General features: G+C 40.4%; 1 protein-coding gene across 1 annotated transcript in view; it reads left to right on the top strand.

The window, feature by feature from the left end:
* wdr27 (WD repeat domain 27) overlaps window positions 1–15,078 on the top strand; it is a 561,812-nt gene that overhangs the window by 274,337 nt on the left and 272,397 nt on the right. Inside the window, exon 24 of the mRNA XM_073051837.1 lies at window positions 3,665–3,763. Within this exon, the coding sequence (XP_072907938.1) occupies window positions 3,665–3,763 (99 nt within the window). The remainder of the gene's footprint in view (window positions 1–3,664; window positions 3,764–15,078) is intronic.

The following is a 15,078-nucleotide window of genomic DNA, read 5'->3' as shown; positions in this document are numbered from 1 at the left end:
AAAATGTACTGGTCCTGATGTGTCTCAGTTAAACAGAATCCATATTATGTGAAATTTTAGTTTCAAATCTATGGAGCACCTTCACAATTAAGACAAACCTAGCCATTGAACTGCTGGATGATAACAGACATTGAAGCATTCAAGCTCTGACGACCAGACTGTGTAACAGTTTCTTCCCCCAAGCTATTAAACTCCTCAATACCCAGAGCCTGCACTGACACCAACTTACTGCCCTTGACTGTGCCTATTGTCTTGTTTATTATTTATTGTAATGCCTGCACTGTTTTGTGCACTTTATGCAGTCCTGGGTAGGTCTGTAGTCTAGTGTAGTTTTTTTTTCTGTGTTGTTTTTACATAGTTCAGTGTAGTTTTTGTACTGTTTCATGTAGCACCATGGTCCTGAAAACGTTGTCTCATTTTTTACTGTGTACTGTACCAGCAGTTATGGTCGAAATGACAATAAAAAGTGACTTGGCTTGACTTTGTACAGCATTGTAATCAGTTACACAGAAAAATGTAAAGATCCTCCCCCCATTCCCCACCCCCCAGTTAATGTTCAGCAGGTCTCCTTTCTGACTAGATCAGAATACGTTAATGATTCAATCCAGAATGGATCCGTAAGGCCATCTGTTGGTTGAAGTGTATACCATTGATATTGCGTCCAAGCTGGCTATGTGATACGAAGCCAGAGCAGTATGATATGGAGACCAAGCTATTGCCCATGCAGCAAGTTCCCCCTCTCCAGCTGATGAATCCATTGAATCTGTAAGATTGAGCAAATATGTAATTAGAATTGAGGTATCAGATCCTCACTTCTATTGGCATATTGTCGCAAAGCCAGGAAATACATCCGGCTTGACTCTTCAGAGTAGTTCTTTGAACCTTGATTTATGATACTCAAATAATGAATGGAAAATAAGAATTAAGTGAAACTTCTTGGAGAAATTGAAGTGTCTGTGCTGAAAGAATTTGTGATGAAAGAATCTCAATTTCAACCTTTATTTACAGATATCCATAAACTGCTGGAAAAGAGTGTAAAGTAGACTTTCAGCTATGTACACATGCGCACATTCATCAGTAATGTGTAGGTTTGCTCTATGTGTTCTTTTAGCTAGAATAGGCTATCTTCTAATTAAAAGCTTAATTCTTATCAATTTAATTTAATGAATAATTGCATTAAATTAGAATCCACAAAGTCTTCCACAGTGAAAACTGATGCAAAATACTCATTTAGTTTATCTGCCATCTCCTTGTCCCCCCATTATTATTTCTCCAGCCTCATTTTGTAGCGGTTCTATACCCACTCTCATCTATCTTTTATTTTTTACATACTTGAAAAAGCTTTTACTATCCTCTTTGTTATTGTTTGCTAGCTTGCTTTCATATTTCATCTTTTCCCTCCTAATGTTTCTTTCAGTTGCTCACTATAGGTTTTTCAAAGCTTTCCAATCCTCTATCTTCCTGCTTAGTTTTGCTTTGTCGTATGCCCTCTGTTTTGCTTTTACGTTAGCTTTGTCTTCCCTTGTCAGCCACAGTTGTACTATTTTGTCATTTTTAATATTTCTTCATTTTTTCAATTACCTGTCCTTCACCTTCCCAGAAACTCACACCATTGCTGTTCTGCTGTCATCCCTGCCGGCATCTCCTTCCAATTTACTTTGGCAACCTCATCTCTTAATACCACTGTAATTTCCTTTACTCCACTGAAATACTGCTACATCAGGCTTTACTTTCTCCCTATTATATTTCAAGTTGAACTCAAATCATGTTTGATCACAGTCTCCTAAGGGTTCTTTTACCTTAAGCTCCGTAATCACCTTTGACTCATTACAAAACACCCTGTATAGCTGATCCCCTAGCTGACTCAACAACAAACTGTTCTAGATAGGAAATGATTAGAGGGATAGGGGCCACATGCAGACAAATGGGCCAAGTATAGGAGTGGTTTACCTCTGGGTGCTCTGGTTTCCTTCCACATTCCAGAAACGTATGTGTTAGCATTAGTGAGTTGTGGATATGCTACGTTGGTACCAGAAATGAGGGAACACGTGCAGACTACCCCCAGCACAATCCTCACAGATTTGGTTTGACTTAAACAATGCATATTGTTGTATGCTTCAATGTTTTGATATAGATGAGACAAATATGGCCCAGGTAAAGCCCTCCCCACCACTGAGCACATCTGCAAGGAGTGGAATCACAGGAAAGCAAGATCTCATCAAGGACCTCCACTATCTAGGCCATGGTCTCCTCTTGCTGCTGCCATCAGGAAAGAAGTAAGGAGCCTCAGCAACCATACCACCATGTTCAGGAACAGTTACTGCTCCTCAACCATCAGGCTCTTGAACCAGAGGGGATAACTTCACTCAACTTCATTTACCCCATCACAGATCTGTCCCCACAACCTATGGACTCATTTTAAGGACTCTTCATCTTGTGTTGTCAATATTTATGCTTATTTATTTATTATTATTATTTTGCTTTTTTCTGTTCGTATTTGCAGTTTATCATATTTTACTCATTGGTTGCTTGTCCATCTTAGGTGCCATTATGTGCAGTTTTTTAATGATTCTATGGTGTTTCTTTGTATTTAATGTGAATGCCCACAAGAAATTAATCTCAGGGTTGTATATGGTGACATGTATGTACTTCGATAATAAATTTACTTTGAATTTTGAAATAAAGCTTACCTTTAAAAATCTTTAATCTTAAGAATTAATGAGGAGGGAGCATGGTTTTCTGAAAGTTAAGGAGCATGAATTTCTTTTTGAGGATATCCCATAGTGTTTTGCAACCATTGAAATGTAGTTACTGATACATTTTGGTAATGAGTGACTTGAATCTCAATCCCTAATGAACTGTATGTCACAATATACAACCCTGTGATTCATTTTCCTGTGGGCACGTTCAGCAGATCTGTAGAATAGTAACTGTTACAGGATCGATGAAAGATAAATCAGAGTGTAAAAGACAACAAACTGTGCAAATGCAAATATAAATACATAGAAATAAATGATGAGAATATGAGATAACAAGACAGAGCTCTTCAAGTGAGATCATTGGTTGTGGGAACATCTGAATCGATGGCAAGTGATTGTAGTTATCCCTTTGTTCAAGAGCCTGATGGTTGAGGGGTTGTAACTGTTTTTGAACCTGATGCTGTGTGTCCTGAGACCCCCGGTTCTTCTACCTGATGGCAGCAGCGAGAAAAGAGCATGGTCTGAGTGGCAGGGATCTCTGATGATGGATTTTGCTTTCTTATGACAGTGTTTCATGTAGATGTGCTCAATGGTTGGGAGGGCTTCCCTTGGTGTCCTAGGCCAAATCCACTACTTTGTAACTTTATTACTCTATCTACTACCTTATAAGCCCTATGAAGTATCAATAAAGACTTAATTAGGAGTCCCAATGAAGGGTCTTGGTCCGAAACATTGACTGTTTATTCCTTTCCATAGGTGCTGCCTGACCTGCTGGGTTCCTCCAGCACTTTGTGTGTGTTTGTCTCTTCTGTGTTGAAAGACCATGGGTTTTATATACCACTTGAGAAACTGAACTTTTCATTCCAAACCTTAAAAAAAGTATTAATAAGGATATTTTGTGCAGATGTGCTTTGCTAATGTCTGATTCTATTGTGGTTTACATTCCCTATTTTTGTTCTTTACAGGCGTATGTGTTTGAACTTGGCTCCAGTAACTTCATCCACAAGTTAACAGGACATACAGACACTGTCATTAATTTGGCATTTAGTTGTTCTGCACCAAAGGTAATAAATTCCAGTATAATTCTGAAAATAATGCATTACTTGATTAATATGTAGGGACAGGTGCCATCTCAACATGAGCATTTATTTACTGATCTGATGGACTAGTTAGTGATGCTTTTTCAAAGAATGATTACTTTAAGCGTGAATTATTGTGAAATTCTAGTGGTTCTGTAAAACTTGTACGAGATTTCTTCTCTTGTTACTTGTACAATGGAAAGTACATAACAAAGCTATTATTTGATATGTAAAATGAAACTATTTTATTTCTTTTTAAGTATGTTTTGATTATAAAGGCCTGTTGAAGGGGAGGCTAATTGTGTGGGTTGGTCAAAGAGTTTGCCCTTTTAGTTAACAGAACAAGGTTCCTGTTGGGGCAGTGTGGGTCTGCAGTTAGGGAAGAACTGCTCTATCAAACAGAAGGGGCTTATCTTATTGAGGTATAATAGGAATTGTACCTTTCTGTTGTTGTCCTGAGAAGTAATGGTGGTTATGAGATTGGAAGGTGCTGTTGAAGAAGCCTTGATGACTTACTATATTGCAACCTGATGATTGTATATTCTTTAACTGCAGTGCACTTGTGGGGTTCATGACATTGGCCTTTATTAATCTGCTCTCTAATATCTCTCTCTCTTTCTCTCTCTCTCACCCTCTCACTCTCTGTCTAATTTTCCCACTTTGCCTTACTATGGAAATATGGGAGGGTACCATTTCAACTCCATGCCTTACCAGTACCACAAGCATTATTATAAAAGCTAAAAACGCTGTATCTTAGTGTTATGCTGTTGTAGTTCCCATTTAAAATCAAAGCAACACTACAGGCTGAATTAGCCATCCTTTCCTTAAGCAGTGTAATACTGCAATCACTCTAGTCGAGTATGATGTTCTCCTATGAGGTTGTCTATTGGTGGTCCAGGATCTACATATTCTGATGCAGTGTGGGCAAGAGTAAGTGGTCAATGGTTGGGTCTTTTGTTCAGACTCTCCTTTCACAGCTGCCACGTTCTCTGTGGCACAGAGGAGGTCGCTCTCCTGTAGTGCAGCTCCCTCTTGAACAGATTTCCTCCCAGTGCATCTATTGAGGGCGATATCCCCACAGTTTTTAGATGTGATGTTAAAATTCAGGCTGATTTTGATGTTATCTCTGATGCGTTTCCTTTGCCCACCTTCCTTCAACTGGGAGTAATGTATGTGTTTGGGGAGACTTGAGTTAGGGATTCGGATAACATGACCTATCTCCATCGGAGTTGGTGTTGCTTTATTAAGGTGGAGAGCTGTTCATGTTGGCCTCCTCCACTACACTGGTGTTGGTGTGTCTGTCCTTCCAAATGATCCTCAGAATCCTTTGTAAGGCTCTGTGGTGGATTTCTCCGGGGCTTTCAGTAATCTATTGTAGGTGGTCCATACAGTAATGTAGGAAGGATGACTGGTCTGCAGAACAAAAGTTTTGTTTGGACCCATATTTATAGTATATACCACTCTGGAATATTTTATTCCTTTATAATAAATACAGCGAAACACCGATTTTACGTGCTCCGATTTAACGCAAATTCAGTTATAACGCGATGAGTCATTGGACTCCATATCCATCCATATCCATGTCAATCCATACTCCCCCTTCCTTGTATCCCGTTTGCCAATCAACTTCCCAGCTCTTGGCTTCATGCCTCCCCCTCCTGGCTTCTCCTATCATTCCGAGTCTCTCCCTCCCCCTCCCACTTTCAAATCTCTTACTATCTCTTTTTTTCCATTAGTCCTGACGAAGGGTCTCGACCACATGCTGCCTGGCCTGCTGTGTTCCACCAGCATTTTGTGTGAGTCATTGGACCTTTTTTTTTTGCTCAAAATGGAACAAACTGCTAGAAAAAGAGAATCTTTTTCTGTGAAAGATAAGCTTCACACACTTGACGCGATCAAGACTAAAAGTCAAACTCCAGTTGCACGAGACCTCAGGATACTGGAATCAACACTTCGTGGCTGAGAATCTCAGGAAGAAAAATTATGTGCGTCGCTTTGCGAAGTTGAAGAAGAAGCTGGACTAAAAGCCAAATGCCTGAAGACAGCCAAAGAAATTAGCCTCGATGACTCCCTGTGCGAGTGGTTCGTTCAAGCTCGCTCAGAAGGCCTTCCAATTTCCGGCTCAAGCCGTGAAGTTTGACAAGCAGATCAATGGAGAAACCTCACAGTTCAAAGCTAGCAATAGATGGCCAGACCGGTTTAAACGCCATCACAGGATTTTTCAAGTGTTAGTATCAGGAGAAATTCGCTCAGCTGATAGTGCTGCTGCCGGCAAATACCCGGCTGAACTAAAAACTCTCTTAGAAGAAGGTAATGTAACTATAGCACTGGCAGAGGCAAGTGTACCGTTGGCTGGAAACCCTGGAGGTGGACCACATAAAAATCCTCCAACTCAGAAGCATTCTAGATTTCACTTGCAGCCAGCGACAAGCAAGGAACACTCGATCACTTTTTAAGGAAATGAACAGTAAATGAGGATTGCTAATACTCTTGAATGTTTTTATTTGTTGTTTTGTGTATTAAAAAGCTTTATTAAAAATTAATTTGTGTTTTAATTTCTACAGTACCAACAACGATTTATTCGCGGAATTCTTTAATTCAAAGGTAATTTACTTGCCAGAAGGTAAGAAGGTAAGTGCAAACAAAGGGTCAAATAGGGTGAAAATAGGGGTGCTTTAGGATGTTAGGTCAACATTGGGTCAGTTTGAACGCTGATTTTCTTGAACCCTGATCTTTTCATGATGACGTTTTATGGACCCAAACGATCGCGTTGTAACAGGGTTTCACTGTATATGAATAAAATATGACAACATTTGTATCATTCGAGCATGAATATCAAGTGTCAGCACAATTTCAGTGCAATTGTAAAACGTTTGATGGGTTTTGATTTAAAAAGCAGCAGTTACTCCATGAATACAGCCCAAGATTAGAAAGTATTTTTCAATTTCCTCACAATGATGAGCAGCTTCAACACCTTGGTGGTTTCCCCGAGGGCTTCATTCTGAGAATGGGTATTGTCTTCCTGTAGAAACCAGAGCCTAGACTTTCAATCACAAACAAGAGAAAATGTACAGATGCTGGAAATCCAAGCAACACACACAAAATGCTGGAGGAACTCAGCAGGCCAGGTCTGAAGTTTAAAGCCTGGCCTGCTGAGTTCCTCCAGCATTTTGTGTGTGTTGCCTGGGACTTTCAAGTTTGTTTGTTTATTTGTACATTCATTCATCCCTTTATTTATTTATTTAGAGATGCAACACAGAACAAACCCTCCAGCCCAACGAGCCACACCACCCAGCAGCCTGCCTATTTAACCATTGGCTTAATCATGTGACAATTTACAAAGACCAATTAACCTACTAACCAATTTGGAATACCTCAATTATAAGCAAATGCTTTGAGAGGCTGGTTAAAGGCTACATCTGCAGCATGCTACCACCCTCACTGGAACCCCCTTCTACTGATGATGCCACAGATACAGCACTACACTCCGTCCTCACTCACCTGGAGAAGAGGGGTGCAAACGTTAGAATGCTGTTCCTGGTCTACAGTTCAGCATTCAACACCACAATTCCCTCCAGACCAGACAGGAAGCTCAGAGACCTCAGCCTACACCCATCTCGTGCAGCTGGATCCTAGACTTCCTATCGGATCGCCGACAGGTGGAGAAGATGTGCTTCCTCACCTCTGCACCTCTGCCCCTCAACAGAAGTGTCCCCAGGATTGTGATCTGAGTCCCTTTACACCCACGACTACTGCCACACACAGCTCCAATCTGCTGATCAAAATCACAGATAACATAACTTTGGCCTTATTTCTAGCAGTGATGAGACAGCCTACAGAGGAGAGGTTGACACCCCGACACAGTGGTGTCAGGATAACAACCTCTCCTTCAATGTCCAAAAAAAAAACTGACTGTGGATGACAGGGGGAATGGCGACGGGCTCTCCCTGATCAACGTCAATGGGTATGCAGTTGAGAGGGTGAGTAGTTTCAAGTTCCTGGGTATACACATCACCGAAGATCGCACCTGGACTATACACACTGGCTGTGTGGCAAAAAAAGCACAACAAAAGCATCTCTTTCACCTCAGGCAACTGAAGAAGTTTGGCATGGGCCCCCAAATCTTCAAGAGCTTCTATAGAGGCACCATACAGGGGCTGTATCACTGCCTGGTACAGGAACTGCACCAACCTTGATCGCTGGGCACTGCAGAGTGTGGTACTCACAGCCCAGCACATCTGTGGATGTGAACTTCACTCCACTGAGGACACTTATAGTAGCTGGTGCAGAATGAAGGCTTGGAAAATCATTGGGAACACCAGAAACCCCAATCAGAAACTCTTTCAGCTGCTTCCGTCTGGCAAACGGTGCTGCAGCATTAAAGACAGGACAAATAGGCTACCGGACAGCTTCTTTCTACATGCCATTACACTTTTAAATTCACATGTCTGTACATTACAATAGAGTCATAACACAAAGGTTTTTACTCCCTCACGTTGTGGGATGGATGTAAGATTTAAATAAATTATAAATCCTAACCCGTATGAAAGAAACTGGAACACACAGAGGAAACTCACGTGCTCATGGGAAGGAATGTATAAACTTTTTACAGACAGCATTGGAGTTGAACTCTGAACTTATAAACCCATTGTGTTAACTGCTGCGATATCATGGCTTCAGGACCTGTCGAAGACTCTCGACCCGAAACGTTGACTGTTTATTCCTTTCCATAGACAGTGCTGGAAATTCTTAACAGGAAAGGCAGCTTCTCGAGAAAGAGGAGTATTTAACTTCACAGTTCTCCAAACCTTTGTCAGAAGTAGTCTGCCTTTCATAGCATTGTGCGGTGTTCACCTGATGCCCGTTATCTGGCTTAAGAAACCTACTTTCTGCTGTGCTATGGTAAGTTAATACTTATGAGGTGCTTACTGAGCTCCAAGAACAACTAACCATCGTTTCTATTCCTGTCAGAAACAACTTGCTATTCAATAACTTTTATTTAAGTGTCTTTTATGTGAAAATTGTATTGGAGTTCTGACTGCAGATTCCTTCTTAGGGTCCTGTCTGATGTATTGAACATTTTCTGTGCATATTTCAAATTTTAAGCATCTGCAACATTTTGCCTTCATATAAGTATATTTGCTTTTAAAATCCCAGTGATATAAGTTTCTTAATACCTTCAGTAGTTAACGCAATGCTTAACTGCGCCAGCTATCACAGATTGGGGTTCAATTTCTGCCGCTGCCTTTAAGGAGTTTGTACATTCTCGCTGTGACTGTGTGGATTTCTTCCGGGTGCTCCGGTTTCCTCCCACATTCCAAAGTCTTACGATTAGCATTAGGGTTAGTGAGTTCTGGCATGCTATTTCGGCACCGGAAGTGTGGCAACACTAGTGAGCTGTCCCCAGCACAATCCTTCGACTGTATTGTTTGTCAACACAAACAACGCATTTTACAGTTAAGTTGTTTCAATGTCCATGTAACAAATAGAAGTAATATCGCTCTGTCTAATCTCTCTCTCAGTGGATGATTCGGAAGTATCAAAGCATAATTCATAATTGCAGACTGGCCTTAATATTAATGTTTTGTTAAATTGTTCTTATATTTTAGTGTCATATACAAACTAGTTCATAGTTCAGAACAATAAAAATAAATTTGCCAGTCTAACATTCAAGAAGATGCTGGGACAGGTGACAGAAGGGGTAACTCATGAGTGAGAGGTGTCAAAAGAAGAGACAGGAAGGCAGGAGCAGTCAAGTGACAAATTCATGGCTTGGGGCAACAGCTGAAGGTTCAGCAGTCTGTGCTAGATCAGCGAACAATGGGGATCTACTCAAAGCTAAAGATGCACTAACTCCTGAAAGGGGTGTAGTGGTAGTGATAGGAATTAGGGAAAGACTATGGTATTTGAAAAGAGAAAATGCTGGGAATGTTCAGTAATTGTGCAGAGGGAGTAAAGGAATTGATGACTTTTTCTATTCATTATTGGAATGGCTTGCCCTCTTTTGCACGTTGGATGTTTGTCAGGCTTTGTTATGTATAGTTTTTCATAAACTCCGCATGGTATTTTAATTTTTCTGTAAATGCCTGCAAGAAAATGAATCTGAAGGTAGTATATGGTGACGTATAAATATTTTGATAATAGATTTATTTAAACATTGACTTTAATATTCCAGGTGGATGATTTTTGTACAGAAAGGATTTGAAAATTGGCTACAGAATTTTACAGTTGTGTTTATTGCAAAGGCACCAAAAGCCAAGAGTGATGGCTGATATATTTGGATATAGGTAGAATAGATTTGGATGTCAGATTTACAGGTGGGGTGGAACAGATTGCTGGCTGGGTAATATGGGCTCCCTAGGTTCTGACTTAGAAATCTAACTTCATGCTAATTTTCCTATAAACTTTCACAGAATATTTTAAAGTCAAGTTTATTGCAAGATATCGCTGCCCACCAAAGGTGATGTTTTGCAGACAGCACACAAAACTACTAGATACTCTAATATATATACATCTTTTTCTGAAATGCGATTGTTGCAGTCTGCAGCCTGTAATTTTCCTTCTAAGGATGTTCTTTTGAACTGAAAACAATCTGGCACTTTTGTGATCTCCTGTGAGATTTGGTGAACTAGATTCTCATGAGTCTAGGCCATTGCTGGGGATGAATGCTGCAATGAGGCCTGATGGTGGGAGATGAACCAGTGGATTAAAGCGTCGAACAAGATTAAGGTAATCCAGGACGAGAGTGGACAGCGAACACGTGTTCAGCACTGCCTGCTGGCGTTTGACTGATCTTCCTCTCTTCTCTTGCTACCGTCAGACGGGAGGCGCTGCAGCCATTGGGCTCCTGTAGGCCCTCAGTGCTGAATGGGCTCTGTAGCTTGGGACTCATTTTCAGGGACTCTGAAGTTCATGTTCCATGTGTTTTTGTTTATTTTTTTTTACTATTTGCGCAAGTGGTGAAGGGTGAACCAAAGTTCAGCTCACTACTCCACGAGATTTATTTGCTTCAGCTCTGAACTAACTGCAGCTGTGACCTACAACCATCAGCACACTTTTCAGTGTCGAACTGACTCTGTGGCCATTGGGCTCCTGGACCAGTTTCACTCAACTCAGCACAGAACTGGTGCGTGACTGTGGACTCATTTTCAGTGATTCTGCAGTTCGTGTTCTGTCTGTTATTTGTTTACTTTTTCATTGTTTGCCCAATTTTGTCATTTTTCATGTATTGCATGTTTAACTGTCGTTTGTTGTGTGGGGTCAGAATCAGGTTTAATATCACCGGCATATGTTGTGAAATTTGTTGTCTTTGCCGCAACATATATAAAAATATTTAAATTAAGTAAGTAGTGCAAAAATAGAAATAAAAATAATAGTGAGGTAGTGGTCATCAGTTCAATGTCTATTCAGAAATCACATGGCAGAGGGCAAGAAGCTGTTCCTGAATCGCTGAGTGTGTGCCTTCAGGTTTCTGTACCTCCTTCCTGATGGTAACAATGAGAACAAGGCCTGACCTGTATGATGGGTGTCCTTAGTGATGGATGCCACTTTTCTGAGGCATTGTTCCATGAAGATGAATTGGATGCTACAGAGAGTAGTGCCCATGACAGAGCTGACTACGTTTACAATTCTGCAGCTTATTTGCTTATTTCAATCCTGTCCAGTAGCCCCCCAGCCCCGATACCAGACAGTGATGCAGCCAATTAGAATGCTCTCCACGGTACAGCTGCAGAAATTTGCTGTGTCATTGATGACATACCAAATCTCAAACTCCTAATGAAATACAGCCACTGTCATGCCTTCTTTGTAGCCACATCGATATGTTGGGCCCAGGTTCGGTTCTCAGAGATTTTAACACCCTGGAAATTGAAATTGCTCCCCCTTTCCACTTCTGATCCCTCTATGAGGACTGGTGTGTGTTCCCTTGTCTTACCCTTTCTAAAGTCCACAAACAGTTCTTTCATCTTACTGATATTGAATGCATGGTTGTTGCTGTAACACTAATTGACTAACTGATCTATCTCACTCCAGTATGCTCTCTTGTCACCATCTGAATATTCTGCCAACAATGGTTGTATCATCAGCAAATTTATAAATGGCATTTGAGCTGTACCTAACCACACAGTCAGGGATGCAGAGAAAGTAGAGCAGTGGACTAAGCACACATCCCTGTGGCGTGCCACTGTTTATCGTCAGTGAGGAGAAGATGCTATTTTCGATCCGCATAGATTGTAGTCTTCTGGCTAGGAAGTTGAGGATTCAGATGCAGAGAGAGGTACTGAGGCCCAGGTTCTGGAGCTTTTCAATCAGAACTGTAGGAATGATTGTGTTAAACACTGAGCTATAGTCAATAAACAAAATCCTGACATAGGTATTTGTATTGACATAGGATTTTAAATCGATTCGATTGTTTTTTTGTTTTGTGTATACAGTATACATACTGTGATAATAAATGTACTTTGAGCTTTGATTGCATTTTGTTTTTGTGTTTTATTTATTTTAATATTTTCAAAGTGGAGTTTATTCTCAAATGCACAAGTACGTGTTTGCACAGGTGAAATGAAACACTTACTGGCACCAGTTTCACAGGCACATTGCATAAGAGACACAACAATCACAAGAAAAACATGAATTACCGGTAAACATAAATTATAAAAAACACAATTAGAATTTTTAAAAAGTTCAATCCAATGCACTGTGATCAAAGTGATTGTTATATTGCTTTACCACGGTGGTGATTAGGGTTGTGCAGCTTGGGTCAAGAACAGAACGGTTGAAGGGGAGTATCTGTTCTTGAACCTGGTGATGTGGGACTTCAGGCTTCTGTACCTGCTGACCGATGGAAGCTGCAAGAAGATGACATGACCTGAATGGTGGGGATCTTTGTTGGATGTTGCCTTCTTGAGTTATGCCTCAAGTAGATGCTACTGATGATGAGGAGGGATGTTTCTTACATTCCTGCACTTTTGAGTTACAATTCCAGACCATGATGCAAATAGGCAGGGTACTTTCAGCATCAGAAATATTTGTAGATGTTTTTGTTAGTAGAATAAACATAAGGTGTTTTGTGTATTTATTAACAGGATACTGTATATATTCATAGTCATAGAAAACGACAGCACAGACGCAGGCCCAAACCATGTAAGCTGCCTAATCCCATCGACCTGCACCCGGACCATAACCCCCCATACCCCTGCCATCCATGTACCTATCCAAATACTCTTAGAAATTGAAATTGCATCCACCACTTCTGCTGGTAGTTTGTTCCACACTCTCACCACCCTCTGGGTGAAAAGGTTCCCCCTCATGTTCTCCTCAGACATTAATTCCATTGGTTTAATTATGTTAAGGTGAATATTCAATGAAATTAAAGATCAATAGAAAGTGCCTGTGGAGCAGTAGGACATGGGTGGCTATAGGAAACGACTCTTCTGACTTCTGGTTGTCACCAGCAGGATCTGCATATAATCTGGGGACTGCCTACATGCTTGAAGGTAAAGAAAGGCAAAATGAGGGTTTCAGTAACAGATGAGCTGAGACAGGAGCAGCTACAAGTGACACCACAGTGTAGGTGGTCTTGCTGACGTGGTGAATAAAAGGTGTGTCATCACATTAGAAAACCAGGATTTGTAACGATGTCCGAATTCTACTAGCACCATGCAGTTACTGTATTTCAGGTCACTGAGCTGAGGTACTGATCACTTAAATCTTCCCTTTGTTGCAGTGTTTGGAGATATGTAAGCATAACTTATAAATTTACCCTCTATTATAAGTTAGCCTCAATCATTACATTAATGGTAATTGTCCTCATAAATCATATTTGGTCTCCAAGCTGATTTTCTCAGTTACACATCTGTGTTTTCTTCATTTTTTACTTGGTTTCCCTGGCATTAATATTAAACTCAGTGAAACTATTTGTAATGTTTCAAATGAATATGCTTCATATTCACACAGCTGAATCCATCCAAGCATTCAATCGCCTTGATTTTTATTCTCTCGGCAACAGTATAGATTCCTTGGAGTTAAAGCATCCTGTGCATAATACCCTGCTAAGCCAAATATATTAGACAATTTAAAACAGATTTTTGCTCCCTATTGTAGATCTTTCTTGTTAGAGGTTATAATGAATCCTCATTAGCAAAAAACTTATGGATCATCAATAAATAGAGTTACTGGGAGTTTAGTCAATGGCTCAAGTCCTGAGACTTGGCACATAAAAACAAAGAATTTTCAGCAACACCCCACGCCCAGACTTTCCCACCCCAGGGATACAGTGGCTCAGTGAAATACAATCTGTTTGTCTGGCAGGATTTAAATTGGGAAGTGTAAGTTGTAACTTGGTTGTTGGAATGGTTAGCAGTAATATACACTTAGTGGCTCCTTTATTAGGTATCTCCTGTACTTAATAAAGTGGCCACTAAGTGTATATTCATGGTCTTCTGCTGCTGTAGCCCATCCACTTCAAGGTTCAATGTGTTGTGCATTCAGAGATGCTCTTCTACATACCAGTGTTGTATCATGTGGTTATCTGAGTTACTGTCACCTTCCTGTCAGATTGAACCGGTTTGGCCATTCTTCTCTGATGTCTCTCATTAACAAGGCATTTTTGCCTATAGAGACTGCTGCTCACTCATTTTTATTTGTTTCTCACACCATTCTCTGTAAACTCTAGAGACTGTTGTGCACAGAAATCCCAGGAGATCAGCAGTTTCTGAGCTATTCAAACCACCCTGTCTGGCACCAACAATCATTCCACAGTCAGAGTCATTTAGATCATATTTCTTCCCCTTTCTGATGTTTGGTCTGAACAACAACTGAATGCTTTGACCATGTCTGCAGGCTTTTATTCATTGAGTTGCTGCCACATGATTGGCTGATAATTTGCATTAACGAGCAGGAGCACAGGTGTATTTAATAAAGTGGCTACTGAGTGTATACTTAACTATCACATGGAATGCTATAGTGATAATGTATACTAAAATCACTCTGATACATTGCTCCAGATAATAAAAGGGAGAAACAGCATCTTGTCTTAATCATGAGTTCTAGAAAGCCTCATCTGAAAGGTTTTGTTGGATTAGACTGTTTCATTTTTATTTTCTTTGCAGTTTAACAATTAATCACTTGCTAATAATTTTTCTAGCTACTTCTATAAAGTACATATAACTGTTTGGTATGTTTCCTACAGGCCACAGTGTGTATATGCAGTTGTTCAGTGTGTCTTCTAGTGGTTAAAGTTCTTTATAACATTCTGGAAAGTGCTGCAAGCTTCTCTGGTGCTGTGTTTTTTGAATGGGGGT

Source organism: Hemitrygon akajei, chromosome 7 (assembly GCF_048418815.1).
Source record: "Hemitrygon akajei chromosome 7, sHemAka1.3, whole genome shotgun sequence".
NCBI lineage: Eukaryota > Metazoa > Chordata > Chondrichthyes > Myliobatiformes > Dasyatidae > Hemitrygon > Hemitrygon akajei.
Note: the sequence above shows the minus strand (reverse complement) of the source record. Positions and strands in the feature narration are given on the sequence as shown.